Source organism: Macaca mulatta, chromosome 14 (assembly GCF_049350105.2).
Source record: "Macaca mulatta isolate MMU2019108-1 chromosome 14, T2T-MMU8v2.0, whole genome shotgun sequence".
NCBI classification, from domain to species: domain Eukaryota; kingdom Metazoa; phylum Chordata; class Mammalia; order Primates; family Cercopithecidae; genus Macaca; species Macaca mulatta.
The window spans coordinates 57,897,716-57,923,848 of record NC_133419.1 but is presented as its reverse complement, the minus strand read 5'-3'; the positions used below and the strand labels follow the sequence as shown (position 1 = coordinate 57,923,848).

General features: G+C 47.1%; 2 protein-coding genes across 44 annotated transcripts in view; one reads left to right on the top strand and one right to left on the bottom strand.

Moving 5' to 3' along the window:
- The window catches only part of PPFIBP2 (PPFIA binding protein 2), a 154,684-nt gene extending 147,480 nt beyond the window's left edge, over positions 1 to 7,204 (top strand). For 25 of the 41 annotated variants that reach the window (XM_077963543.1, XM_028833731.2, XM_077963553.1 and 22 more), the window contains 2 exons: positions 970 to 1,035; positions 2,271 to 2,744. In XM_077963543.1, the coding sequence (XP_077819669.1) occupies positions 970 to 1,035; positions 2,271 to 2,342 (138 nt within the window). In that variant the 3' untranslated portion in view covers positions 2,343 to 2,744. Of the gene's footprint in view, positions 1 to 969; positions 1,036 to 2,270; positions 3,674 to 6,476 lie in introns of those variants that run through there. The other 16 variants (XM_077963547.1, XM_077963546.1, XM_077963557.1 and 13 more) reach the window with 5 other exon arrangements.
- On the bottom strand, positions 5,019 to 15,402 carry CYB5R2 (cytochrome b5 reductase 2). Of its 3 annotated transcripts, none has more exons than XM_001099164.5 (9): positions 13,578 to 15,402; positions 12,609 to 12,752; positions 12,319 to 12,391; positions 9,510 to 9,616; positions 9,090 to 9,219; positions 8,365 to 8,448; positions 7,614 to 7,699; positions 6,373 to 6,472; positions 5,019 to 5,463 (listed from the first exon to the last, which is right to left on the bottom strand). In XM_001099164.5, exons 1-9 carry the CDS (start codon positions 13,596 to 13,598, stop codon positions 5,291 to 5,293), a joined length of 918 nt encoding a protein of 305 aa, XP_001099164.3. In that variant the 5' UTR covers positions 13,599 to 15,402; the 3' UTR covers positions 5,019 to 5,290. The 3 variants fall into 3 exon arrangements, with proteins under 3 accessions (XP_001099164.3, XP_002799707.2, XP_014970425.2); XM_002799661.4 differs by lacking the exon at positions 13,578 to 15,402 and adding an exon at positions 13,281 to 13,331; XM_015114939.3 differs by having other exon boundaries at positions 5,028 to 5,463; positions 6,373 to 6,468.
- Between the last annotated feature and the right edge of the window lie 10,731 nt (positions 15,403 to 26,133).

Below are 26,133 nucleotides of genomic sequence, written 5' to 3'. Positions count from 1 at the left end.
GATGACCCCATTCCATTGTGGCACTCTGATTCTGTCCCAGATGGAGGCTATGCTAAGATTCGCTTCTTAAACTACCAGCAGCCTCAGGCATGGTCTGTTGCCACAGGAGGTGAGAGATGTCGGGACAAGCTTGCCAGCTGGCAATGCTGCTGTTAGATCCTGGTACCCAGGTCCGCTGGATGAGAAGTGGTCATTCAGGCTGACGCCTGGCCATTGGAGTTGTAGAGCCAGTCAGGGCAGGCTTTGTCCCTTGCTTCTTATGTCACAGTACAGGGATCTCTGCATGTGCCTCTTTTCAAAACCTGCATGGAACTGTTTTGCCACTGATTCTCTGCACCCTCAATTAAGTCCTGTTCCCTTTGTGGGCTTCAGTTTTCCTACCTATAAAACAAGGGAGGGGTTACACTTGGTGCCCTCCAAATTTACAGAGGATGTTTCCAAATCTACAGTGTCTAAGTAGGTTTAGGGAAGAAGGAAGAGACCAGCATTACCTGAGAAGGAGGGGCAGGAGGGAGGCTCTTGAGTAGTGAGGAAGGATGCCCACCTATGTCAGGGCATTGGTGTCTGAGCTTCTGTTGCCTGGTTAGTGTGAGTGTGTTTAGCATCCTGAAGGCCTTCATTGCTACTGCTCTCTGCTCCTGGAAATAGCTGGAACATTGAAAACGTGCAGAAGGGCTGCTTCTGACAAGCCTGTGTCCTGCCTCTGTGTACCCTGAATGCCAGTTCCCAGTGGGGCCCCAGGAGAGGTATGCATGCAGTGTGGGACATTGATGCCTCTCCCCAGGAAACAGAAGCAGCCTGTGCTCCACCCACCTGTCACTCCTCAGGGCCCGGCCCCCTCCTTGCCCATCCCTCCAGGGAAGCATGCCCTGGAGAAGCCAGGCTTGAGTATGACAGGACTTGCATGCCATTTCTGTGAATCACGAGCTACGTCCATGTGTGCTGACCAGGCTGCTGCCCATTTTACAGATGGCACCTTCGGAAGGTACCGTGACGCAAATAGGGCTCCTCTCCCAAGACATTCACCGCCTTACGGTAGGACTCTGACCCTCTCCCCCATAGTCAGACTGGTGCTAGGGAGGCCCAGTGAGTTTGGTGTGGTAGTGCACAAGGCCTGGAGAACGGCAAAGAATGGTGCTCAGTGCTGGGGTCACAGCCTGAGCCTGAAACAGCCCCGAGGCAGAAAGCAGCCCAGGGGCCTTCTCTGTTGGCCTGTTACTGGACCTTGAGCCCTTAAGGGCATTGGGGAGGCTCATGGGCTGTTAGCCAAAGCCAGCTAAAGCACACTAGATCTCAGGTCCTCTTCCCAGGCTTAAAGATGAGGAAACCAAAATGCTCAGCAGCTCTGGATCATCTGTCTCAGCAGCCTAGAGCCCAGGCTGCATCCTGTCCTAGTGGACACTTCCACCCTCTGCCCAGAGACAAATGCATTTCCTATGGTGCCTCTGACTTTGTGGGTATCACAAAGTGTTGACAGGCTTGTGAGCACATCTGGCATGCCTGAAAGGACAAACTATATCATGGGGAAGGAGCTTGGCCTTGAAAAGCAATTTTGGAGTGAGGCTCAAGTCTCTGCTCTGACTTCACTAGCTCTGTGACCTGGGGTGTCATTCTCTCCTGAGCTTTGGCTTAGTTATCTGTAAAGCAGGGCTAATGATACCCTCCTTGCCAGGCTTACAGGCAGACTAGAGCCGGCAGGAAAAGGCCAGCCACAGAGCGCAGCCACAGAGCACAGGATTTGTTTTTGAGGACCCATAACTCCCAAGGCCTTTTAGTTCTTGGACATCCCATCACTCAGCCTGTTGGCTGTAGGGTCTGTCCCCATTGAGGCCCCTGTCACTGTACTTTGCTTGCTTGTCTAACAAGGCCCATTGGGAAGACAGGACAAGGACAGGGACACACGACTCTCCTTGTATCCAAGGACACAACAGGGAAGTCTCCCTGACTCCAAACAGGATCAGTTTTATTCAACGTTTGTATTTATTGGCCCACCCATGAAAGGAATCTGACCACACTTGCCCTTATGATCTAGTCCTTCGGTGGCCTGAAAATAGAAAATGTATTTCTAAGATGAACAATTTATTTTTATCTTAATAGTATTGTTTATTCTGATCCAATACTCAGGGTTTCTTGGGACACTATAAACACTATACAGTTCACCTGCGTCAGATGCAGCCCTCACCCAGTGCCCTCTAGTTCCCATGCAGCTGCTGCAGGGCAGCCTGGACCAAAACTCTGTTAAACTGACCCTTCGGCTGTGTCCTTTTCAGACAATGCTGAGCCAGGACCAGCTGCTGAATGACTCTCGCCTGCCTGCCCCCGACTCTGATGACTGGAGATGACTTTCTTCATGGCTGAGAGCGTAGGGAGGCATGTGTGGGGGCCCAGAGCCTTTGCTTCTGTGGGGAGCTGGCACACAGCCCTCTCTGCAAGCCCAGTCTGGGCTGGCAGGGTGTCTCAGACAGGGTGCCGACAGGCACGAAGCAGAGCTGTGGGACAGGTGTCCAGGGGTGGCCCCAGGGTCCGTGCGTGTCTTCAACCATGCTGCGCTCTTCACCGCAGGCTTCATACCTTTTGTACTTTTATACATGGTCTGCGGACCACTTTTGTGGGAGGGCAGTGAGATATCAGCACGCAGACTAGATGGCTCATGCTATTCCTGGTGACATCCTGGAGGCTCTCACACCCGAGGAGGAGAGCTGTTAGTTAATAAAACCTGCTGGAAAAAAAGTTCCGAAAAACTGTTTTGAATGTTCCGTAGAGACTGCGTTTTGTGAAATGATCACCGGGAGCTCTCTCCGGCGCTGCTTCACAGGAGTATGCTTTTCCATTCACAGGACTGTGGCCGGGCAAGGCAGGTGTTTAGGGTGTGAGCAGGGAAAGCAACGAGGCCCCTTTCCCACAGCCCTGCCTGACTCTATCTCCCGTCATCTGCAAGGGGTATCTGTGCAACCTCCCAGCTTGGAGCAGAGGCGTCCCCAACACATGCACGCCCTGCCCTTTGCCTCCGCCCAAGCTGACACACAGCCTCCCAGGCCTTGCCCTTGGAGCAGCTCAGGCATAATGTCTGATTAAATAGCTCCCCCAAGTGGAAGGCCCTTGGGCACCTCAAGCTCCGTGTTTCCACCGCAACTCACCAACTTCCCAAACATGTCCGTTTCCTCTCCACTCTTTAGTCTTTCCTCCCTCCAGGCATCTGCTCAGGCCCTTCCCTCGCTGGGGAATGCATTTTTCTCCTAGTCCCCTTCATGAGGCAAAATCCTGTGTCCCAAGGCATGTCAAAGAGACCGTCTCTCAGGAAGCCTTCCCGCATGATCCAGTTACAGGTCAGGTGTCCCACAGTACCGTGTCTGCCCTTGAGCCAGAGCACAGCTCACCTTGAAGTTTCATACCCGTCCTCACCACAAACTTGGAGCACCTGCTCTGGGCTGGTTCCCGTACAGACAGTCCTCCAATTGCCAAGGAGATCCATGCTCCTAAGTTCCCCATCCACCCACTCCTTCACACGTGTGTGTTAAGTACCTTCCATGCCAGGGCTACAGATATAGGCATGAATGCCAAGGTCCCTGCCTGAAGGTGCTTACAGTCTAGTGGAGTACAGACCAGTTTCAAACAAGACTTTGCCAAAGGATACAGATGCTCCAATATTAGTTTCTGCAGCCTAAAAGAGCATGTTATCATTTTTAATGGGGGTTTGGGGAAGGAGTCTGAATAGGTTCCATGGAAGAGGTGACACTTGAATTTGGAAAGATGAATCATATTTTCCCAGGTATGCCAGAGGGGAAGGGCATTCCAGGTAGACAGACTTGAAACAGCGCAGCACAACCTAGGAATTGCCAAAAGTTGGTAGGCTAAAGCAGGGTTTCCTGGCCTCTGTGCTGCTGTCACTTTGGGCTGCGTAATACTCTGTGATGGAGGCTCTCCTGTGGGTTTTAAGACGTTTAGCGGCATCCTTGGTCTCTACCCTCTAGGTGCCAATAAAGGGTAGATGCACCCCTTCTCTAGTTGACAACCAACATGTCTTTGGACTTTGTTATCTGTTCCCTGAGCGGCAAAATCACCCTTAGTTGAAGAACCACTAGGCGAGAGAATGGGGTCAGAGTTGGGGGCCCAGGGAAAGGAAAATCTGACAAAGCAGGAGCCAAATCAAGAAAGGCCTTGGGAGCCAGACCCTGGAGTGCGTCCTGGAGAGAAGGGGTGGCCAGAGTGGGGTCTCCCTTGAAAACAGTGAAGGATCCCCAAGGAGACACTGAACAGGTGGATGGGTGAGGTTGGCCACCCCTCCCTCCCACCCCCACAGACCTTCTGTGAGGTCATCTCTGTGTTTGGCCACCGGAGGGTCAGACACAGCTGTACTTCCGACAGCTCCCCAGAGCCCTGTTCTCTCTCTCCGCTCCCCTCTCCCTCACGCACATGCACACTGAGTAACAAGTCCAGTGACACCAAGTTCCAATGTGGCCGCCATTATGTCAGCTTTTGTGAAAAGGGGAACAACTTAGAATAAACCTGGCCTAGGTTGAAGGCCAGCTTTGCCACCCACTGGTTGAATGACCTGGGAACACAGTCTCCAGGCCTCGGTTTCCTCATCTATAATTTGGAGAACAAAATCCCTACAGAATCTCTGGTTTGTTATGAGACTTCTATGAAGCAGGGCAGAAGCAGCTCTACCCACTCACAGGTAACAGAGCAGCACTGTGTCATCCTGGCCATGAACCGCAGGGGGCCATGTGGTCACTCGTATCGTTTGGGTTTCATGATACTACAAAGGATTTAAGGCAGCTTCTGGAATCTGACTTTGAAAGTTGAGAAGTTTCTGTGTGTAACCACTCCTACCATGACCCCCAGTGCCATGGAGAGATTCTTGAGAGTTGATGTGACCCCACTTGGAGTTTTTTGGGAATTGCCCCTACACTTGACAGTTCTGACCCCCATGGGTATGCAGACGCCAACTCACAGGCCAGGCCATGGCCTCTGACTACCTAGCAGGTCCCCCACAGAGCCACACTTCATGGGCTGTCTGCTTTGTACTTGAGTTTATTTCACAAAACCATGGAGAAAGATACTGAAATGGAGCTCTTTCCAGCCTCCAAGCAAGGAGGCCCCAGCAGCCAGTCTCCAGCCCCTTAAGCCCTTCTTGTTAGGCCCCCACCCAAAAGAGAGGAGAACCAGTGTCTGCGTGAGGGTACCTGGCAAGGCACTTTTGAAAACATCCCAGTTTAACGTGGTGAAACTGAACTTACTCTGAAACAGATGAAAAGGGACATGCAAATTTCCTGAGCACATGGAGGTGTTAGTAGGTGAAAATCATGTCCTGGGTATAACCCAGCTTCTCCAGGTTAGGGTGAGCTGCCGTCTGGATCAGGGGTGGTGGGCCACACACCAGGATGAGCGTGGACTTCCCTGGAGGAGGAAGGTGCTCCTTGATCATGTCGGCAGTAACAAAGCCTGAGCTGTACTTCCAGCCTGAAATGAAGCAGACGCAGGAGAAAGCTGTGGGATGCCAGGTGGAGTTCCTGATCCCAGGCCGCCTATATACCCACCCTCAACCAGGGAGGAGGTGACAAGCTGCTCTACAAAGGCTTAGAAGTCTGTACTACGGCTCCCTGCAAAAAGCCTCAGAACTAGTAAACAGCCCTCTGCAGCAGTCGCCCCAGGTCCCAGGCTCACTGCGGGGACCCTGAAGCCCTGCTGCTGTCAGCTGTCAGCATTAATGAGGAAGGAGAACACAATGAGGTATACTGAGGTGTGTGAATCAATACGGCCGGCTGGAGTTGTCCGGCAGGGTGTGGCCTGGTGTTAGTGGAACTGCTCAGAATTGCTCAGACGGGTAGTGGCCTCTGCCAACCACGAAGCTGTATGACAAGCAGGTACAGCTGGGCGCAGTGTGAGATGTGCGCCTGTGGGGTGCTCTGTGCACAGTGGTTGCTGGGATGCTGCCTGGGCTGCAGCAGCTGTCTGGGGGCTCAGCATGTGAAGATTGCTGTCCAGGCGAGGTGGGTGGTGAGGGGTGTGGTGGCCGTAAGCAGAGGCGTGAGTGGTGAAGGGGTCAGTGCCCATATTAGATGTGTATGTGATGGTGTGTGGAGTGGGTGGGTGTTCAGAGTGGACAGGGGCAGTGTCCCTTTTGATGTTCAGTGCAGTGTGTGGGGTGCTGCTGATGTATTAGACACCTGCTCTTGATTGCCCTTAAAAGCAGGCCATCCCAAATCCTCTCTCCCTCAATTTCTCACATTTCCCACCTGGAGCCAGAGCCCAAGGCTTCACCCCCACATCTGTTCCTATAAAACAAAAACAAAACAAACAGAGACCAGTCCTCAAAGTGGTCAAGGGCTGATGCTGACCCATGGTGGGTGAGGGCACTGGATATCGTACCAATAGGAGGCCTGTCCAGGGTGTACCACAGGTCAAACTGGTCTGGGTGAGTCCTGGCAATTTCTTCAAGCTCTTTTCTGACCAATATATCCTCCTCTGTCTAGAAAAGAAGCAACACTAGAAAAGCCCCTCCAGGGCCATCCTGTTGTTCCCTGGACTGACTACACTGGTCAGCATACTCTTGGCCAAAGCTGCTGCCGCTCCAGCTGGAATGCTTGCTGCCAACTTTCAGGGCAAACAGGAGTTCTGCTGCTGCTCGTGAAGATCAAAACCGTTTGTCTTGTGGATGAAGTTGGTGGTAGGATGTAGGTTCCCATGGAGCTGTAGTGACTGCCTCCAGCTAGAAGGACCTTTGCCAAGCACTGGCCAGGATGGCTTCACGCAGAGCTCCAGCCCTGCCTCCTACATCTACACTGAGCTCTAGCACAGCAAACCTAACTGGAACAAGCTCAGTGCAGGCCCAGGATCTTCTGGAAGAAATGTAATGGGCTCAGAAAGTCCTGTGATAGAACAGTACTGGATATGTGAAGGAGAGGAAAACAGTCTGGAGCCTCATTTGGGGGAAAGGGAACCAAAGCCAAAAATAACCTGTCACAGGCTCAAACGTACTGCACAGAAGACCTGCACAGAACCTTCATGATTCTCATCCCAGTCATTCCACTTCTGGGATTCTGTTTTAGAAAATAATCTAAAAGTAATCAAGCGTAGGCACAATTATTCATCACCATATTATTTATAACTGAAAACAACCTGAATATAGAAGTTAGATTATAGTGCAACTTGATAAAAACTATGATGAAAATATTTATAAAGCAGTTTAAAGAGAAGAAAATGCCTGTGTGGTAATGCTGAGTGAAAAAAATGCATATATAAATTATAAATATATCGCATATATAGAAAAAAGATTTAAAAATAAGTAAGTATTTATATTCTGTATTTTCTGAAGTGTCCACTGAGGACATCTGTGATTTTGCACTTAGCAAAAATGTAGCAATACATATTAAGGAAAAAAGGAATGCTTAGTGCTTAGGGTTGGCTGAGGAGACACAAAAGAGTTAAATACATGCAAAAAGCAGGCCTAGACTCAGCTTCCCTGCCAGCAGCCCTGTTGATCCCACTAAGCCCTCCCACAGTCACAGGCACCCAAGCAGCATGAGCTCAGTCAATGGAGGAGAAATGAAAACAAGAGCCCAGCTCAGCAAACATTCCATCCTACCACTGCAAGCTCAGCAGGAACTGACCTGGTTGGCAAAGATGAGGGACATCCTGGTGCTGTCACTGGGGTCCTTGGTGATGTGGCGAATGAGCTGCAACATGGGTGTGATGCCTGGAACATAGTGAGTGGGCAGCCAGCTTTCTCCCTGTCTCTGAAGCCCACAGTCCCTGACCTGCAGCAAGCTTACCTGCCCCCAGCCCCAGTTATCCTTTTCTCACTTCTGTCCCCAAAACTCAAAAGTGGGAAACAGCCCTTCATTTTGGTTTTCCTTTCTAATGCAACAGTAAGTCAGAAGGTCTTTCTCATTTTCATATGGCAAGATGGAAAGAACACTCTAAGTTCTTCCGTGTCCTCATTCATCAAACAATTAATGACGGGTAAATGTGATAGCTTTAAGAGTGCCTATTACAGTGCCTGGCACATTGTATGTCTCCTTCAAAGATTGTTCTCTTCCTTCAGGCAGTCATTTTCAAGGGATGGGGAGAGTCAGACTTGAACCGGATCCAGGCGCTCCTGGGACAGCATGGGTGGGCCTGCCCAGCTTGGCCCTCAGCCTGACCTGAGAGGTCCCCGCAAGGCTCCTGAGCAACCACCATGTTGGTTAGGGGAAGCAGGGCACACAGGGTCAGTTTCAAGACCTGTCACTGATTCATCATTCCCACCTTCTACAGCTGGGGGCGAAATCGCTCATGTTGTCCCTTCGAGGATCAAATGACTCCCAAGTCAGAATGGTCTCAGGGCTCATTCTCCGGATGGAGCCCCTAGAAGCCTCTTACCTGTGCCCCCAGCAATCATTCCCAGGTGATGGGCCAGTTTTTTTTTAGGCTCACTCGTGTGGTCTGGTCTGATTCCAAGATTCCCTGGAAACACAGGGAATGCTTATGACCTCTGCAGTTCTTGCCTAAGAGACTGCAAAAGATCACTGACATTCTTTAGGACTCCCAGGAGGCAGCTCCAACTAAAGGACTGTCTGCACCATTTTAAGCTGGTGAAGCAGGCCAGGGCAGTCTCCTCAGCGAGTTCTGGCGCCCCAGTGCACAAAGTGGGAATAGAGCCTGAGCCTGCTCAGGGAATCGCTGGACCTTTGGTTCTGAGGAAAAAGAGGGGCAAGCTGAAGTTAACACAGAGACTCAAAGAGCATTCTCACTCACGGAGGTGAACCAGTGAGTAAATAATGGCTATGTGAGTAAGCAAAGGAGCATGGACTCCTCCATCCATTTTTCAGTATTAGCAGGCACCATTTATGTATCAGGCATTGTGCTGGAGACATTGATACAATGATGAGGAAACACCAAATCATTCCCCTACCTTAAAAAAGCTTACAACCTCATGAAGTGGGTGTGTGAATGTATAACAAGTGTGGTCATTATGCATTGTGTGTGAATGAATGAAGACTAAGGACAACCCCATGTGACTCAAATCTGAGGCGTGTACGAGAACAATGGAACCATTGAAGGAATCTTCCTCCTGGCTGGGAGCCCAGTATGAACCCCTCCAGTACCTGGCCCATGGTAAAACAAGCGTCCCTTTGGCCCTCGAAAAAAGATGGTGTCCCCGATTTTCATGTTCTCCAAATACTGAGTCATCTTCCCCCCTTCAGGATACTGGGGGTGTACATTTTTGAAGTAGATCTGAAAAGCAAGGCAGCACTGCTTTCACATTCCCAGACACAATGCCACAGCCACACACAACCAGAAAATGCATTTACTGCTGGAAGCTTTGCAGAGAAAATGTTCTGCTCTCTTAATTGCTGTACGCAGTCCCTGAAGATGAAGCTGCCTCAAGGTTAACTGTAGCTTCACTGCTGGAAAGCCCTGTCTAGGGCATATGTCCCCTCAGAGAAAAAGCACTGCCCCTCCACCCCACCACCCTCAATAGGCTTGAAAGCACGAGGCAGCCAGATATGGTGAGCACTATTTACCTTTATAATTAAGTCCACAAAGCCTCTGTCATCATCACTGGAGACAGGCGTGTAAGCCCTGACCACCAATTCATTATCAATTTTCGCCAAGAGCTGGACATAGTTACCTATAGAAAAGGCATCAAGCACTGAGTCAAAGCATACTTAGCTTAAATAAGGCCCAGGGATAACGGACTGAGCTTCAGTGAAGGGAGCAAATACTGGGGCAGAATGTTAAGGGGGGCGGGAAGGAGAGATCAGGGAAGGAGCCCCAATATGGGATGCCTGGATCCTAGGCCTGCTCTGCCTTGCTGTGCTACCCTAGGCAAGTCACTTCAGCTCTCTGGGTTTTGGTGTCTTCATCTGTAAAATAGGGATGATATGTCTGCCCACCTGTGATCATAGTATAACTGCTTTTTGGAGCAGGAAAAGATCATTAAAGTTGGAGGGTGAGTATTAAAAATTACAGAAAGGGGTCAGACATGGTAGCTCACCCCTGTAATCCCAGCCCAGAGGCGGGTGGATTGCTTGAGCTCAGGAGTTTGAGACCAGCCTGGGCAACATGGCGAAACCCCATCTCTACAAAAAAATACAAAAAATTAGCCAGGTGTGGTGGTGCACACCTGTAGTCTCAGCTACTTGGGAGGCTGAGGTGGGAGCATCACCTGAGCCCAGGAGGTCGAGGCTGCAGTGAGCTGAGACTGTGCCACTGCATTCCAGCCTGGACGACAGAATGAGACCCTGTCTCAAAAAAAAAAAAAAAAAAAAAAAAAAAATACAGAAAGGAGTATTTGTCTATTCAAGAAAAATAGTGGCCTTCACAGACTAATTTCTTCCTAAACTGGATGTATCACTGGGGTCTGTGAATAAATTACAACTACTCCATCTGTATCCTGGTATTAGGCACAGAGCAGGCCTGGGTTAATAGATACTATAGGGTCCTAGGATTTGGGTACCCATGGAGCAAATGAAGCAACAATATCATGTCTTCCTGGCCTATGGCCCTGTGAGGAGTAGCAGTGAAGTTTTAAACCATGTAACTCTGCACTTCCTGGGTAGAATTCAATAAACCAAGTATGGCCGGAGACCTATGGATCATGACTACATCCCACTGTCAGATGATACACTGGGCAGCTACAACCTGTTGGATCCAAAATGTGAGACTCAAATTACTAAGGCAATTAGTGGCAGGGACAGGAGTGCAATCAAGAGATAAAGTTTTGTAACCCTAACCCTAACCCTAAACCTTGACTAATTTCCTGTATGTAGTCAGTTTCTACTCCCTCAGTTTCTACTCGCTCAGAAACTGAGTGGACTACATACAGGAAATTAGTCAAGAGACAAGGAAGATGGAACAGAAATATGGATAGAAACCAAGACCTAAGGTGCAGGGAGGAGGAGGTGGCAGGAGGGGAAAAAAGGAGGCAGAGTAGGCACTAGAGGGGCTGGTCCCTGAAGCTGATTCAAGGGGATGAGCCAAGTCTTTGAGGTGCCAACACTCTGGGCTCAGAACAGGCTCAATGACTCTGGTCATGGTCCCTCTGAGCACCAGGGATATGCAGGAATAAGTGCCTGAGACATCTAGCTTCCTTCTGAGAACCTGAAACTGGAAACCTGGAAAGGCTCTTTCATATGCAGCCACCTAGGCCCGGCCCGATGCTGTCCCCAGGGCAAATGGGGCTCCCTGGCTGGTCCTTCAGGCCCCATCTCTAACTGGCTTCACTTCCACTGACCTGGGACAAAGCAGCGAACTCTGAGGCTTCATATTAGACTCTCTCAGAAGCCTCTACATTACCTTGTCCCACTAACTTTGCACGGCCTAGGCCAAGGCTGAGGAGATAGTGGGTCAAGGCAGTTTCTAAGAAATTCTGTATCTCAAAGTTTTTCATTCTTTTAGGCTTCCTGCCAACAGGACCGGCCTGACAGGCCAAGCAGAGAGCTGGGAGACCGCACGCACAACACTGAGCTCTCGTGCATAGAGAGGGAGTGAGGGAGCAGCAAGGAGGCTCAGGGGCCCAGCCAGCTGGCTAGAGTATAATCTCACCCCCTGATGGAGTTGAGGTCAAAGTTTTGTCCTGTTTGCATATAAGACAAATAGGCCATGGAGTAGGATCCACCAGGCAGGCAAGCAGCACTAGCAGATTATACAAAGCTTCTCTGAATCCCTGATTCTAGCAGTTTTCTACTGCACTAAGACTGACTCAGCTATCTGATGGTGTTACAGATTAGAAATGAGATAAGTCAACTCTAGGACTCCTAGGGCTGGCCCCTCCTTATGTGGGTCTGAGGCCCCTGCAGAGAATCTAAGTGACCGTGGGGGCAGGGCACACCTAACTCATTCCTGCCTGCCCGCACATTCTGGGCCTTTCCCCTGACCATTGGTTCCTCCCATCCCTCCCAGGTGCACAATACTTTGCAGTTTCTGAATTTTCATATCCATCAGTCACTCTACTTTCACAACAACCCAAGTGAGGTAGACAGGCAGGCCTGGGAAATCTCATTTCATAGACTGGGGCTCAGAGAGATTGAAGGACTTCCCTAAAGTTCCCCAGCAAGGAGCCTTCCGTGAGATCTTAGGCCTTTTGGCTCTAGGTTCAGTTCTTTTCAATGCTCACTGAGGTACCATTCTTGTGTCAGCCCAATTGGAATAATGAAGAAAATAAATTTTCTGTCCCACATGCATCCACCTATCTTCCTGAGCACACAGGCTCAGGAGGAGCATGAGGGCATCTTCCACACCTCAGGACGTGGGAAACCTGTGTTTCTGTTCGGAGAGGAGGGCTTAGCCCCCAGAGGCCCCAGTCCTGGTGATGACCCAAGCCCAGCTCACCTACAGGAAGTCCTAAGACATGGTCAGGCGAAGGCAGTTCAAAGCGGAACCTCCGGGTGTTGTGGCTGATTTTCTAACAAAACAAAACATAGGCAGGTTCTGTCAGCTTTCTAGAAAGCCTTGTTGGGCAGGTGAGATGCCTGGGAAAGGAGATCCGTTTGGCGCTATTCCAGCACAGGCACACAGGGCGGCAGGGAGTGAACTGGAGGCCATGAGATGACTGTCTGGCTGCCCTGCCATCCCAGCCATCATCCACTTACTGCCTTACACCCGCAGGGCTGACCCATTACCTCTTTCTCAATCAAAGGCAGCGGGTACTTGGCTTCAGGGTCTTGTAAGGTGATAGGCTCTCTCTTCCTGGAGTTCATGCTCTTCAGGACCAACACGAGCACAGTGACCCCAATGACGGTGATGGTCAGGAGCAGGGACGGGTCCTGGTAGACACAATGTAAGCAGAGCACCTCAGGTCTTGCCCGCCCTGGACAGGGCAGCTCTCAGGCGCAGTACACCCTCCCCTCACCAAAGGCACAGAAGCTGAGCTCTGCCTGAAGGAAATAGGCAAAGAGAGCGGTAGTGACACAGAAGGCGGCTGGGACAGCCTGTGGCGGACCAGAAGGTAGGGAGGGGTCAGCTGCAGGTCACACAGGAAGGATGTTTCAGGCCCCTGGACCGGGCCGCACACATGGCCTGGGGTGCTCAGGTCACTAGGCCCCTCCTGGCTACAGCCAAAGGTTCACACACTGGAAGTCCCTTCCTCGAGGTGAAGGTGGAGGACATTACCCCTAACACACAATCCGGAATAAGGGGCCCAGTCCCTAAAGACAGAACTAGGGTGCGTAGCTTTAAGAGGTGCCCCGTGACTTAGAGCCTGGGGACTCCCCAACACTCTCCTGGACAGGGCGAAGGGGGCCTGGGCACTCAACTGCCAGAGACTCGGCCAGCCTCCCCGCATCTGTCCCTACCCCACAAGGCCGGCCTGCTCCTCTCCCAACGCAAGCCTGACAGGGAAAGTTCCCTCTCCTCCCGCCCGGGCGCTGGAGTCTCAGCCCTCACCACGCCTTCCGGAATCCGAGCCGGCCCGCCCCGCTCCCAGCCCTTCGCGGTCCCGCCCACGACCGCTCCCCCGCCTCCGGCTCCGGCTCCCAGCCGCCCGGTCTGACGTTCCCGGCTCTAGCCGGCCTCCGGCCTCTTTCCTTCCGGCCGTCCCGACAGAGATATTTCTTAAATACTCCATAAATACACCCCGCCGCGGAACCCACCCGGAGTGAGACACCCAACATGTCGTCGAACTGGGGTTGGCCGGGGGCCGGTGCGCGGCTCCCCCCGCGGGCCCGCAGACTCGTGGCGCCGCCCTGCAGCTCCGCCTGGCCGACGGGGAACCGGCCGAGACGCGGACATGCGCGCCCAGGAGGACAGAGGCTCGGGCGGACCCCGCAGGCTGGGACCTTGGCTGCTGGCCCGCTCCCCGAGAAGGGCCGTGGTCGGGGGGCTCTCACTCGCGAGCCGCTGGCTCTGGGTCAGCCCTGCCCCCAGGGCAGCGCTCGATCCTGAGGCTGGCGGGGCGCTGAGCCCGGGCGTCCTCGCTCCTGCGCTGCCTCTCTGCATCCTGGCCCCTTCCGAGCTGCCACACTGAGCACCCCTCAGCTTACTTAAACGCGGCAAGGCTGGAGAAGGCCGTCTGGGGGACTGGGCGGAGGGGGATGCTGGTGAAGGAGGAATTCAGGCAGCTGCAAAGAACGCGTGAATATATTCATTTAATATGCCTCTTGGGCACCTACTCTGGGCCTGGTCCGGGGTGGGTGTTTTCCGGGTGGGGCCGAAGTAGGGGCGTCGCCGAGTTGAAGACTCATGTGTTCATGTGTTCATTCATTCGCTGGTTGGAGAGGGAGAACTAGGGCCCCGCGCCGATCGGAGGGGAGCAGAACAGTAGGCACGGTTAGAGGGTCTTCACGGTGCATTTTGGAGCCTTCGCTGCCCGCTCACCCTTGATTACAGGCAAAGGCAAATTCTTGCCTCAGGACCTGTGTGAAACAGAGACGCCCAGAAGCAGATCCCCGCCTGTTTGACTCCGCTAGGGCTGCTGTAACAAAGTGCCACAGACTGAGCGGCTTAAACAACAAAAATTTATTGTCTCACAGGTCTGGGGGCTGGAAGTCCAAAATCAAGGTGTGGGCAGAGTAGGTTCCTTCTGTGGGCTGGGAGGAAAGGATCGTTCCATGCCTCTCCTAGGTTTGTAGGAGAGGGGCTAGGAGAAGGGGCATCTTCCTGTATCTCCACATCTTCATCCCTCTATGTGTGCCCGTGTCCAAATTTCCCCTTTTATGAGGACACCAGTCATATTCAATTAGGGTCCATCCTAATGACCTTGTTTTAACTTGATTACTTATGTAAAGGCTCTATCTTCAAATAAGGTCACATCCTTAGGTACTGGGGGTTAGTGCTTCAACATAAGAATCGGGGTGAAAACAATAACCCGTAACACTTCACCAACCCTTATCTCCAAAACACACACCACCACAGGCTCAAAAATTCTTGCTGTGTGAATGAATAAACAAACTTAATTTTCTCTCTTTGACTTAATCAAATGCCTTTACTTTTGATTTACCCGTAGGTGCTTGGATATTATTGTCAGATATTTTAATTTTTGACAATGCGATAGGTGTAAAATGATGTCTCAGGAACCCAATTTGCATTACCTAATAACTGCTAATAAGGTTGAACATCTTTAATATATTTATTTCCCATGGAGCTTCCTTTTCAGAAAAAAGAAATGCCTGCTCATGATTTTTGCTCATTTTTCTGTTGCGTTGTCTTTTTCTTACTGATTTTTAGGAGTCTTTTATATATATTTTAGATATCCCTTCTTTGCCAGTTACATGAGTTATAAATGTTTTCTTGTAATTTGTAACTTCTTCCTTTTTTCTTTATTTTCTGTCCCACTTTTTTTGTGGTGTAGTCTGACGAATAGAAATTTGAATTGCAGTGTAACCAAATGTACCAATCTTCAATTTTTTTGCCTTTATAGTTAGTGATTTTTGTGACTTGTCTATTTCTACCCAAGCCCTTAAAGATATTGTGTATTTTCCCCAATAAGATTTAAAGATTTTCCTTTCACATTTAGGTTTTTCAACCACTTGGAATTGATTTCTGTGTAGGATGTGAGGCAGGGATACAATTTCATTTTTCCATGTGGCTAATGTGTTTTTTTCAGTAATATTTATTGAATTGCTCACACCTGGCCACTGACCTGCAACTGATCTGCTACCCCTGTGCTATCTATGTCAGTTTTCATAAGTGTGTGAGTGTAGCTCTGGCCTCCCATTTCTCTTACATTATTTAGTTGCCTAACCATGTCACAATACCACACTGTTTTAGTTACAGTAGTTTATAACAAGTGTTTATGTCTTTCATTCTTATACATTCTTTGGATCTCGGGTCAGATATCACTCCCTTGGAGATGCTTCTGTGATCCCCCAACTTAAGTACATGTACCTATTAATGTTTTAACATAATTTAACTTGTAATGTTTGTAACTTAATTTGTCTGTCAAATTAAGTTTAACTTAAAGCTGCCTCCTTACATATTTTAGGTTCACCCTAAAAGTTTCTTCGTACATAGTGAACTGTAACCGACTATTGTAACAATCATGGAATTTCAGCCATTATAGGCAGCCAACTGTTCAGACTGTGTTCAAATAAGGCAAATGGTAAGCTGTAACCAATCCCGCTGTTTCTGTACTTCACTTACATTTTCTGTACATCACTTTCCTGTTTCTGTCCATAAGTATTATGCAACCATGTGGCAGCCCCAGAGTTGCTCTGAACTTATTCTGGTTCTTAGGGTTGCCTGATTCATAACTTGTTTTTTGCTCAATGAAACTCTGTTAAATTTAATTTTTCTTTTACTTTAACTATTCTATTCATAGCCTTTTTCTTTTTTCAGAGACAAAGTCTCACTCTGTTGCCCAGGCTGGAGCACAATGGCATGATCATAGATCACTACAACCTTGAACTCCCCAGCTCAAGCTAGCCTCCAGCCTCAGCCTCTGAGTAGCAAGGACTGTTGCCATATACCTGGGTGATTTTTGTATTTTTTGTAGAGGTAAGGGTCCCGCTTTGTTGTCCAGGGTGGAGAGCAATGGCTATTCACAAGCATGGTCATTGCACAGTACAGCCTGGAACTCCTAGCCTCAAGGGATCTTTCCTCCTTGGCCTCCCAAAGTCCTGAGATTTTAGGTGTGAGCCACCACACCCGGTCCTATTCATAGCTTTTACTTGAGTTTGTAATTGTACATTTGAATAGTGCATTATTAAATGACTGACTTTCACAATAGTCTGGAAGTTCCTTTATGGCAGACACCTTGTTTTCCCAGGGTTTAGCACACTGACTGTCACAAAGGCAACATTCAATGAATATTTAATGAACAAATGAATGAATTCATCTCTGCCCTACAGCATTTAGAACACATGATAGATGCTCCATATATACTTCTTCACCTAGGAGAGGAACAATCCTTTCCATCGTACTCTGTTCCCTTCCTTGCTTAATTTGTCTCCGTAAGACATAGCACCAGATCATATACTTTTTTACCTATACAACATATTTTACTTATTTGTTACATAGATTGTAAGTGTATTAGTCCATTCTCATGCTGCCATAAGGACATACCCGAGACTGGCTAATTTACAAAGGAAAAAGGTTTCCATTGACTCACAGTTCAGCCTGGCTGGGGCGGCCTCAGGAAACTTACAATCATGGCAAAAGGGGAAGCAAACACATCCTTCTTCACATGGCAGCAGGAAGGAGAAGTGCTGAGCAAAAGGGGAAAAGCCTCTTATAAAACCATCAGATCTTGTAAGAACTCACTCACTATCACGAGAACAGCCTAAGGGTAATTGCCCCCATGATTCCTGATTCAACCATCTCCCACTGGGTCCCTCCCACAATACATGGAGATTATGGGAACTACGAGTTGAGATTTGGATGAGGACACAGCCAAACCATATCAGTAAGCTTCATGAGGATGGGAGTTACTTTGTCTATTTTAGCTACTGCTATATCCCTAGAACAGTGTCTGGCAATTGGTAGATGCTCAATAGTTATTGCATGTGTGAATGAATGAACAAACATTGTTTTCTCCCTTTGACTCTGGCAAAAACCTTTACTTTTGGCTTTGAAATCCAGAGGCACCTCACCTTTTCCTGTGGTTTTCTTAGTAGTTTGTTTCTACCCTTCATTCTTCCTTCTCATTTTCTCTGCCTGTTCCCTTTTGTTATTAGAGAGGCAGATAGCAAGCACATTCTCTTTATTCATTCTTGGAGCAGGATAAAAGGCGTTTATATGGGCTCCCGGTAATCTTGAAAGGGCAGTGATCCCCCTCTCTTCTCCTAACTCCTAAACACTGTAAATGTGTCCCTCACATGCTCATGTGCTGCCTGGATTTTGGCTCATTTTCTACTAATTCCCTGAAATAAATCATAAGCACAAGTCTCATGTCTCTAAATCCCCAGGTTTATAATAGGGCCTGGCAAGGGTAGGCTCTCAGCATGCATTTGCTAAGGAAAAGAAAAACAAAACAAGATGAATCTCTGTTGTCACTGTTTGAACATCTGTGAGACTCCACCCCCAAAGATTCAGCTCTTCCTGTGCAGGAGCGAGGCCTCCTTCATTACTGAGTATCCTCTGGGGGAACTGATGTCCTGCCCAAGTCATTGGTCAATGAGTGATTGCCATATGGAAAAGTGCTCCCCATCACTAATCATCAGAGGTAGGCAAATAAAAACCACAATGAGATACCATCTTGCACCAATCAGAATGGCTATTACTAAAAAGTCAAAAAATGACAGATGTTGGTGAGGCTGTGGAGAAAAAAGAACACTTATACACTGTTGTTGGGAATGTAAATTAGCTCAGCCACTGTGGAAAGCAGTTTGGAGATTTCTCAAAGAACTGAAAACAGAAGTACAATTTGACTCAGCAATCCCATTACTGGATATATCCCCAAAGGCAAATAAATCATTCTACCAAAAAGACACATGCACTTACATGTTCATCAAAGCACTGTTCAGAATAGCAAAGACATGGAATCAACTTAGGTGCCCATCAATGGTGGATTGGAAAAAGAAAATGTGGTACAGATACACCATGGAATACTACATAGTCATAAAAAAAAAATCATGTTCTTTGCAGCAATGTGGGTGCAGCTGGAGGCCATTATCCTAAGTGAATTACCACAGAAACAGAAAACTTAATACCGCATGTTCTCACTTCTAAGTGGGAGCTAAGCATTGAGTACACATGGACATAAAGATGGGAGCAGTAGCCACTGGGGACTACTAGAACGGGGAGGAAGGGAGGGAGGCATGGGCTGAAAAATTACCTATTGGCTAATATTCTCATTACCTAGGTCACACGATCATTTGTATCCCAAACCTCAGCATTGTGCAGTAATATGCACGTAGCAAACCTGTGCATGTACCCTCTGAATCTAAAATAAAAGGTAAAAATTTCTTTAAATGAATGTTTGCTCACAAAACGGTTTCCAGGCAGCTGTGAACTTTTCATTAGGTGTTTACTCTTGAAAATAATTTATTTCCATTTTACTCTCTATATAAATGACCATTTCTTAGGTCCTAGCTGTTAAACCTAAATTGGAGCAGACTGAATAATGGCACCCCAGATATGCTCACAACCTATGAATGCTACCCTTTATGACAAAAGGGACTTTGTAGCTGTGCATGATATTGTAAAATATATATTTGATCTTCCTCCCAGTTTCCTGGCATACGACAACCAAAATCCTTGGAATCTCCCAAGTGATATGGATCTTTTTATATGATAATGAGTTGACTGATTGTTAGGGGCTCCTGAATAGCCTCCTGATGGGTGCTGGTTGCCAAGGAAACCAACCTCATGTTTAGAGGGTGATATGGTTTGGCTCTGTATCCCCACCCAAATCTCATCATCTTGAATTATAATCCCCATGTGTAGAGGGAAAGAGGGAGGTAGGTGATTGGATTAAGGGGCAGTTTCCCCATACTGTTCTCATAATAGTGAGTGAGTTCTCACCAGATCTGATGGTTTCATAGGTGTTTGGAAGTTCTTCCCTCATTCTCTCTCTCCTGCTGCCTTGTGAAGAAGATGCTTGCTTCCCCTTCACCCTCTGACATGATTGTAAGTATCCTGAGGCCTCCCCAGCCATGAAGAACTGTGAGTCAATTAAACCTCTTTCCTTTATAAATTATCCAGTCTCAGGGATGTTCTTTATAGCAATATGAAAATGGACTAATACAGAAGGTTGGATGGAACCTTCAGCCTCCCACCCTCCAACCTCCAGGGAGGGGAAAGGGACTGAAAGATGAATCGCTCACCCGTGGTCAATAATTTAACCAATTATGCCTACATAACAAAGTTTCCATAAATACCTCAAAGGGCTGAGTTCAGGGAGGTTCTGGATAGCTGAACATGTGGAAGTCCCTAGAGCACAGTGTGCCAGGAGAAGGCATGGGAGCTCCATGACCCTGCCCATATGCCTTGCCCTGTGCATCTTTTCCATCTGGCTGTTCAACTGTATTCTTTGGAATATCCTTTATTATAAAATGATCAACATAACTAGCTTGATTCCCTGAGTTCTATGAGCAACTCCAGCAAATTAATCTAATTTGAGTAGGGAGTCATGGGAACCCCACTTCATAGCCAATCAGTCAGAAATTCTGGAAGCCCAGCCTTGAGACTGGCATCTGGGGTGGGTGGCAGTCTTAGGGACTGAACCCTCAATGTGTGGTCTCTTAGGCTACTTCCAAGTAGACGATGTCAGAAATGAATTGAATTAGAGGACTGTCAGCCAGTGTCTACTGGAGAATGGCTCACGTGGTGTATGGGGAAAAATTTCCACAAATCTAGGGTCACAGAAGTGTTGATCATTGAGAGAAAGAACAGGACAAACACTTTTTTTTTTTTCTGACTCTCAAACTGTGATTAATTTAAAGATCTTGAGACAGAGAGGCTCTCCTGAATTATCCGGGTGGGCCTGATGTGATCACAAGGGTCTTTATAAGAGAGACACAGGAGAAGAGAGTCAGAGGAGAAGGCAGCACCATAACAGAAGCAGCGATTGATTGGCGTAATGAACTTTGAAGATGGGGGAAGAGGCCACATGCCAAGGGATACAGGCAACTACTAGAGGCTGAAAGGCAAAGAAATGGATTTTCCCCTCAGAGACTCTGGAAGGAATCAGCCCTGTTGATGCATTGACTTTAGCCCTGTGAAACTATTTCATACTTCTTGCTTCCAGAACTGTAATAGACCAGATTTGTGTTGCTTTAAGCCACCAAATTTGTAGTAATTTGTTGCAGTAGCAATAGGAAACTAATACAATAAATGAATGATTGCTTTTGTCTCATAGGGCTTATTTATTTATACTTGAATTTACTGTATTAAAAAATCTCCTAAGGCTTGGATCAGAAGTCCCCCAAGGGAGGAGCCCCCTGTTCTGATGTTCTGTTTGCTTTGATTGTGGGCCTCTTTTCCAATGTGCCCCCTGCTACCCAGTCACATCTTCGGCTCATTGTCTTTGCCAGAGCTTGTAAGCAGCCCACCCACTCCATCTCTTCCTCTTCACCCTGGCGCTGGCCCATCCTTTGTGCATTTTGCTAAAATGTCATCCTGAACAAAGAGGCTCAGCGGACTAGTACAGTTGACTGGGCTGAGCTTCATGAGGGACCACTGATGGAGCACCCAGCCCACTCAGACACTCAATGCTGACCAATGCAGAATATTTCTTAAATCAGAGTTTCATTAGCTTCCCTTTTCAAGGATTTTAACATGCCAAGCATGTTAATGCTACCTGTTCAGAATTCTCTAAGGAGCACTATAGACAGGCATAAAGCAATGGCAATATTTTGCTTTCTGGAATATCTTCAACCATTACTTATGCAACATAAATGTGCCCATGAAAAACCTTGTGCACTCCTGGCAGTGTGGGGCTAACGTGGGCATGATAGGGTAAGACTGCATACAAGCAAGAGTCTTGAGAATCTGGAGTGGTCAGAATTTGCTAGAAATGGTGTGGTTGTGAAGAGTCAACAGAACCACTTTCAGGGTCCTATTCCTGTAGAACCTTCCACACCTAGCTATGTGTACAGAGCTGTGCTAATGATGCTAGTCAATTACTTCACCAATATTTACAGCAGTTGTTTCAACTCTTTATAAACAGCATCTATTGTGGCAGGGGCTGTTTTAGAGCCTCTAGAATGAATTGCTTGTGAGTTCACAGCTTGGAGACAACCAGGAGTAAGTGAGGTAGTTTCCAGTGGAGAATTCCCCCTGCATGAGCAAGTGTGGGCTTGGGAGCTTCAGATTTGTAATAGGAGAAAAGCTGGCTTCCATGACGGGGAGAAGGGGAAAATGTCAAAAAAAAAAAAAAAAAAAAAAAAAAGATAAATGAAGGGACGCATTCCAGACTCCTACTTAAACATGACCAGGACTTTGGTTTTTCACAAATTTGCCCCAGCCTCTGCTTCCTTTTCTTTTATGGGGACAAAAGCAGGAGCTTTTCAGAGAAGAGTTTTGTTTGTGATGACAATTTCTGTTTTAAAAAGCAAAACAAGTGAAAATAGAACAAATTGGGCTAAAGTCTCCATTCTGGGCGTTCTAAAGCCTTCGTTTTCATAGAGCTGTATAGTTTATAAAGCATAACAATGAAACATCTTTCTGAAATTGTTATAATCTTTTTACAAACAATTTAGTTTGGAGAAAAAAAAATCTCAGAAAGATTCTCTGCCTTCTCAAAGATCACATCGCTCGACAGTAGCGAAGCTGGGACGTAAGCCCATGTTCCTAAATCCAGCCTAGTGTTCTTCCCCCACACCACAGCAACCTGTGGGCCAGCAAATGCATAAATAACATTTTTATTTTAATGTCATGCAAATTTAAATTTCTGATTTCAAATTGAAAGAAGCTCCCCATTTTCAGCTGGTAAAGCTGAGGCCCGGAGATGTTAAGTGATGCTTTTGGAGGAAGGGCTATGACTGGGTCATTGGTATTGAGGTGTCAGCTTTGCACAGCCTGCAGTTTGATTAAGAGCCAGTGGAAGAAAATTGAGAAAGTACAGAGATGTAGAAAACATACATTTTTCTTCTGCATTTCCTCCAGTTACTGTTCCCATCTGACTACATGCTCCTTTTGTGTCCTAGCACTCTTTTCCTCTCAGTGCTCAAGAACATTGCCCCAGCAGTTCTTTTCTCTTTGCCCCTTATGATCAGTTCCTTCTCTCCATTTGATAATTCTTATTAATAGACATATGTGCTGTAATTTCTGCCATGTTTTAAATGACAAAATATCTTCTCTTAACTTCCTTATCCCCATCCAGGTGCTAACACACTTCCACGTTCCTAGTTATGACAAGATTCCTTGAAAGAATTGTCTACACTTGTGATCTCTATTTTTTTCCCATCACATTCTCTCTAAAGTCTACTCCAAAAAAGCTTTTACTCTCACCACTCCTTTGAAACCACCCATGTTGCAATCACCAATATCCTCACATTGCTAAATTTAATGTAATGGTCAATTCTCAGTCAATTCTCCTCATTTCCAACCCCTGGAAATGTTGGAGTGTCCCAGGGCTCAAATCACAGACAGCTCCTTTGGTGATCTTGTCCTGCATCCTGGGTTTAAATATCAACAATATGCTCATAGTTTTGAAGTTTTCGTATCCAGGATGGGTCAGTCCTCTGAACTCCACATTCATATATCCAACTGCCCACTTGGTATATCCTTTTCAATGAACAGGGGAATCAAACTTGGCATGATCAAATACTAACTCCTGGTCTCTATCGCCCCCCACCCGCCCCGACCCTGAATTCTGATACCTTGGTCTATGTCATACTTCCAGTTGATCAGGCCAAAAGCCCCAGGGTCACTTTTGATGTCTCTCTTTCACACCTCACATCCAATATATCAGGGGATCCTGTTGGTTTGTTCTTGAAAATATGTCCAGAATCTGACTTACCACTTCCACCGTTAGCATTCAGATCTCAGTATCTTACGTTGATTATTGCAATAGTCTCCTAACTGATCTCTCTGCTTCCTCCCTTTCCCTCTCCTGCAGTCTAATTTCAATACAATAGAAACAGTGATCTTGTTAAAATGATTTTAGGTCCCGTTACTCCATTTGATGTCATCCCATTCCACTTAGAGTAAACGCCAATAATTTTACCTTAGCCCATAACATCCTACACAAGCTGCCCTCCCACCTACCTTCTCTGATATCCCCATGCTCATGACTCTCCAGACATAACTGACCTCCTGGCTGGCTTTCATATATATCAGGCATGCTCTTACCTCAGGTCTTTCGCACTTGCCTTTCATTCCTTGTGCCTGGAATTCTCTAACCCCTATTATCTGCATAGCCTTTGCCTTCAACTCCTTCAGGCCTTTTCTCAAATGTCTCTTTATCAGCTCTTCTCTGACCATATTTTTTTTTACAATTGCAATACCCTGCCCACCTGCATTCACTATCCCCTATTCCTGATTTATTTTTCTCAGTATCATTTATTGCCATCTGGCATTCTTATATATGTATATTTATATATATAAAATATTTAAAAATATATATATTACTTCTTTGCTTATTATCTGCTTCCCCATCCCCACTAAACTGTTGTCTGTTTTTCTCACTGCAGAATCCTTTGTCAGCAGACCTGTTCTATACCTGGATGCCTGGATGAGATGCCCTTGAGGATAATGCCTGACCTTTCTTGACCATCAAAACACTTTGTCAGCAGAAGTTAGGAGAAGTGGAGGTATGGATCTCATGCTACATATATTCTATTTACTGGAAAGAAATAGCCCTTCTCACACATTCACATACCGGACTTCATGTTTGCATAGCCTCTTGTTGAGTCGGGAACTCATTTCTTGTGAGCCTCGTCCCTGTGAGCATCTTGACATGGTTGAGTTTCTGGGCCAACATTGCTGAGGACCTGGACCCTGAAGAGCACCTTGGGACACTGTGCCTGGGAAGCCAGCTGCCTGCCCTCAAATATATATACACATATATGTGTGTGTGTGTGTGTGTGTGTGTGTATATGTATATGTATATATATAAAAAATGGTTCTTAAATCCAGTTTTGGTAAGGTATATTAGAGCACATTTCTTTTTCATCTTGTCCCTAGCTTCTTAAGTGTAACTACAAATTAGCCCCAACAAATGAGGTGTATGGTCTGTTTATAAGACATATTTGATTCTCTTGTGTGATGGGCAGTCTCAGTTTTAGTCTAAGCAGATTTCAGACATATCCAGTGATGTATGAACTGGTGGGATGGAATCAGCAAAAGTCTATTTGTTTAGTGCTGAGGAGCTTCCTGAGGAGGAACTTAGGTTGAGGGAACAGTGATCCAGGCACAGAGAGTCTGGGGAGACAATGAAATCTTAGCATCTTAAGGGGGAAATTCTGAGAACATCGTGGTGTCTGTCTCTTGTGTTTGTCTTCCTCTTGCATTTGTCTCCCTCTCTTGAGCTTGCCAGACTTATCTCAAGGAAAGCCAGACTGAGGTCTTTAAGTCAAAACTGAAAAAATAGTTTCATTAAAGTCTGCTTTAAACACTGGGACTCAAGAAATTCTCATGGAGGAGAAACATTCTTTCTCACTTTACAAGAAACATGAGAGTCTTGACACTGCTGGGTTTCCAGTGACTTGGTGGAGGAGCTGGTAGGAGAGTGGGGGCACACAGAGAAGTCAGGTGGCAGGGTCCCCCAGGAGGGCTGGAGGCTGAGCAGGGACATGCTGTTCCTGGTAGACGCAGAGTGGGAGGGAGAAGAACCACACCACCCTATGAGAGCATACTTATACCCAGCTACGTGAGATACCCCTTGAGGGCTACAGGACATTGGAAGGGCATTTTGTAAGAGCTGAGACCCTTCATGACAGGTTGGCACAGGAATAAGTGGGACTTGGGTGTTATTAAGGCAATTCTATTTCTACCCAAATATGCCCACCTGAGAGGTAGCATAGCACTGCGCCAAACTCTGGTAGAAGGTTGCTGAGGTATGAAGTCCTGCTCCACCAGTTTACAAATGATCTGGCTGGGGACTATTACTGAACATTTCCAGGTCTTGGTTTCTCCATCTTTAAAATGGGTATGATGATGACGATGATTCTTTCTTCTTAGGGTCATACGATGATTTTATTAGTTAATTCATATGAAACATTTAGAATGAAGCCTAGCATATAATGAATTATATATTAATGCTATTATTAATTTTACGTAAGTTTTGATTTAAAAATGAGTTGTAGAGTACCCATAACAGTAATTATCACTTAATGTATGTTAGTTGCCATTCTTTCATGATGAACAAGCAAGTACTACATACTTTAAATTAAAAATGACAGACATTTGTTGTTTAATAGATTTTTAAAATTATTAAAAACAACAGAGAAAAAGAAGCACCATCATTCTCACAAATGAATTTGTCTATACTGAGCCTGATCCCAATCTATAAAGTATCTGCAGGAAGAAAGGAAATCAAAATCCTGAAACTATGAAAGAAGGACCCTTTCCCTTACTTCATATCAGAGAGTGGAACATTTCCAAAAATTCACAGAAAGCTTTTTTTAGAACAGACCATTCAATTCTGAGAAGAAGGTTCTTAACATTGTCTATAGTGTGTCCCTGAGCATCCTGAAGATTTTAAATAAGTTGTCACAGCAGCTCCACCCAGAGGCTGTTTCATCAAACCACAAAGTGACACTCCCAGCCCCCAAGTGTCCTGTGGAGAGCAGAAAGATGGCGGCTGGAGCGCTCACCCAGCGGGAA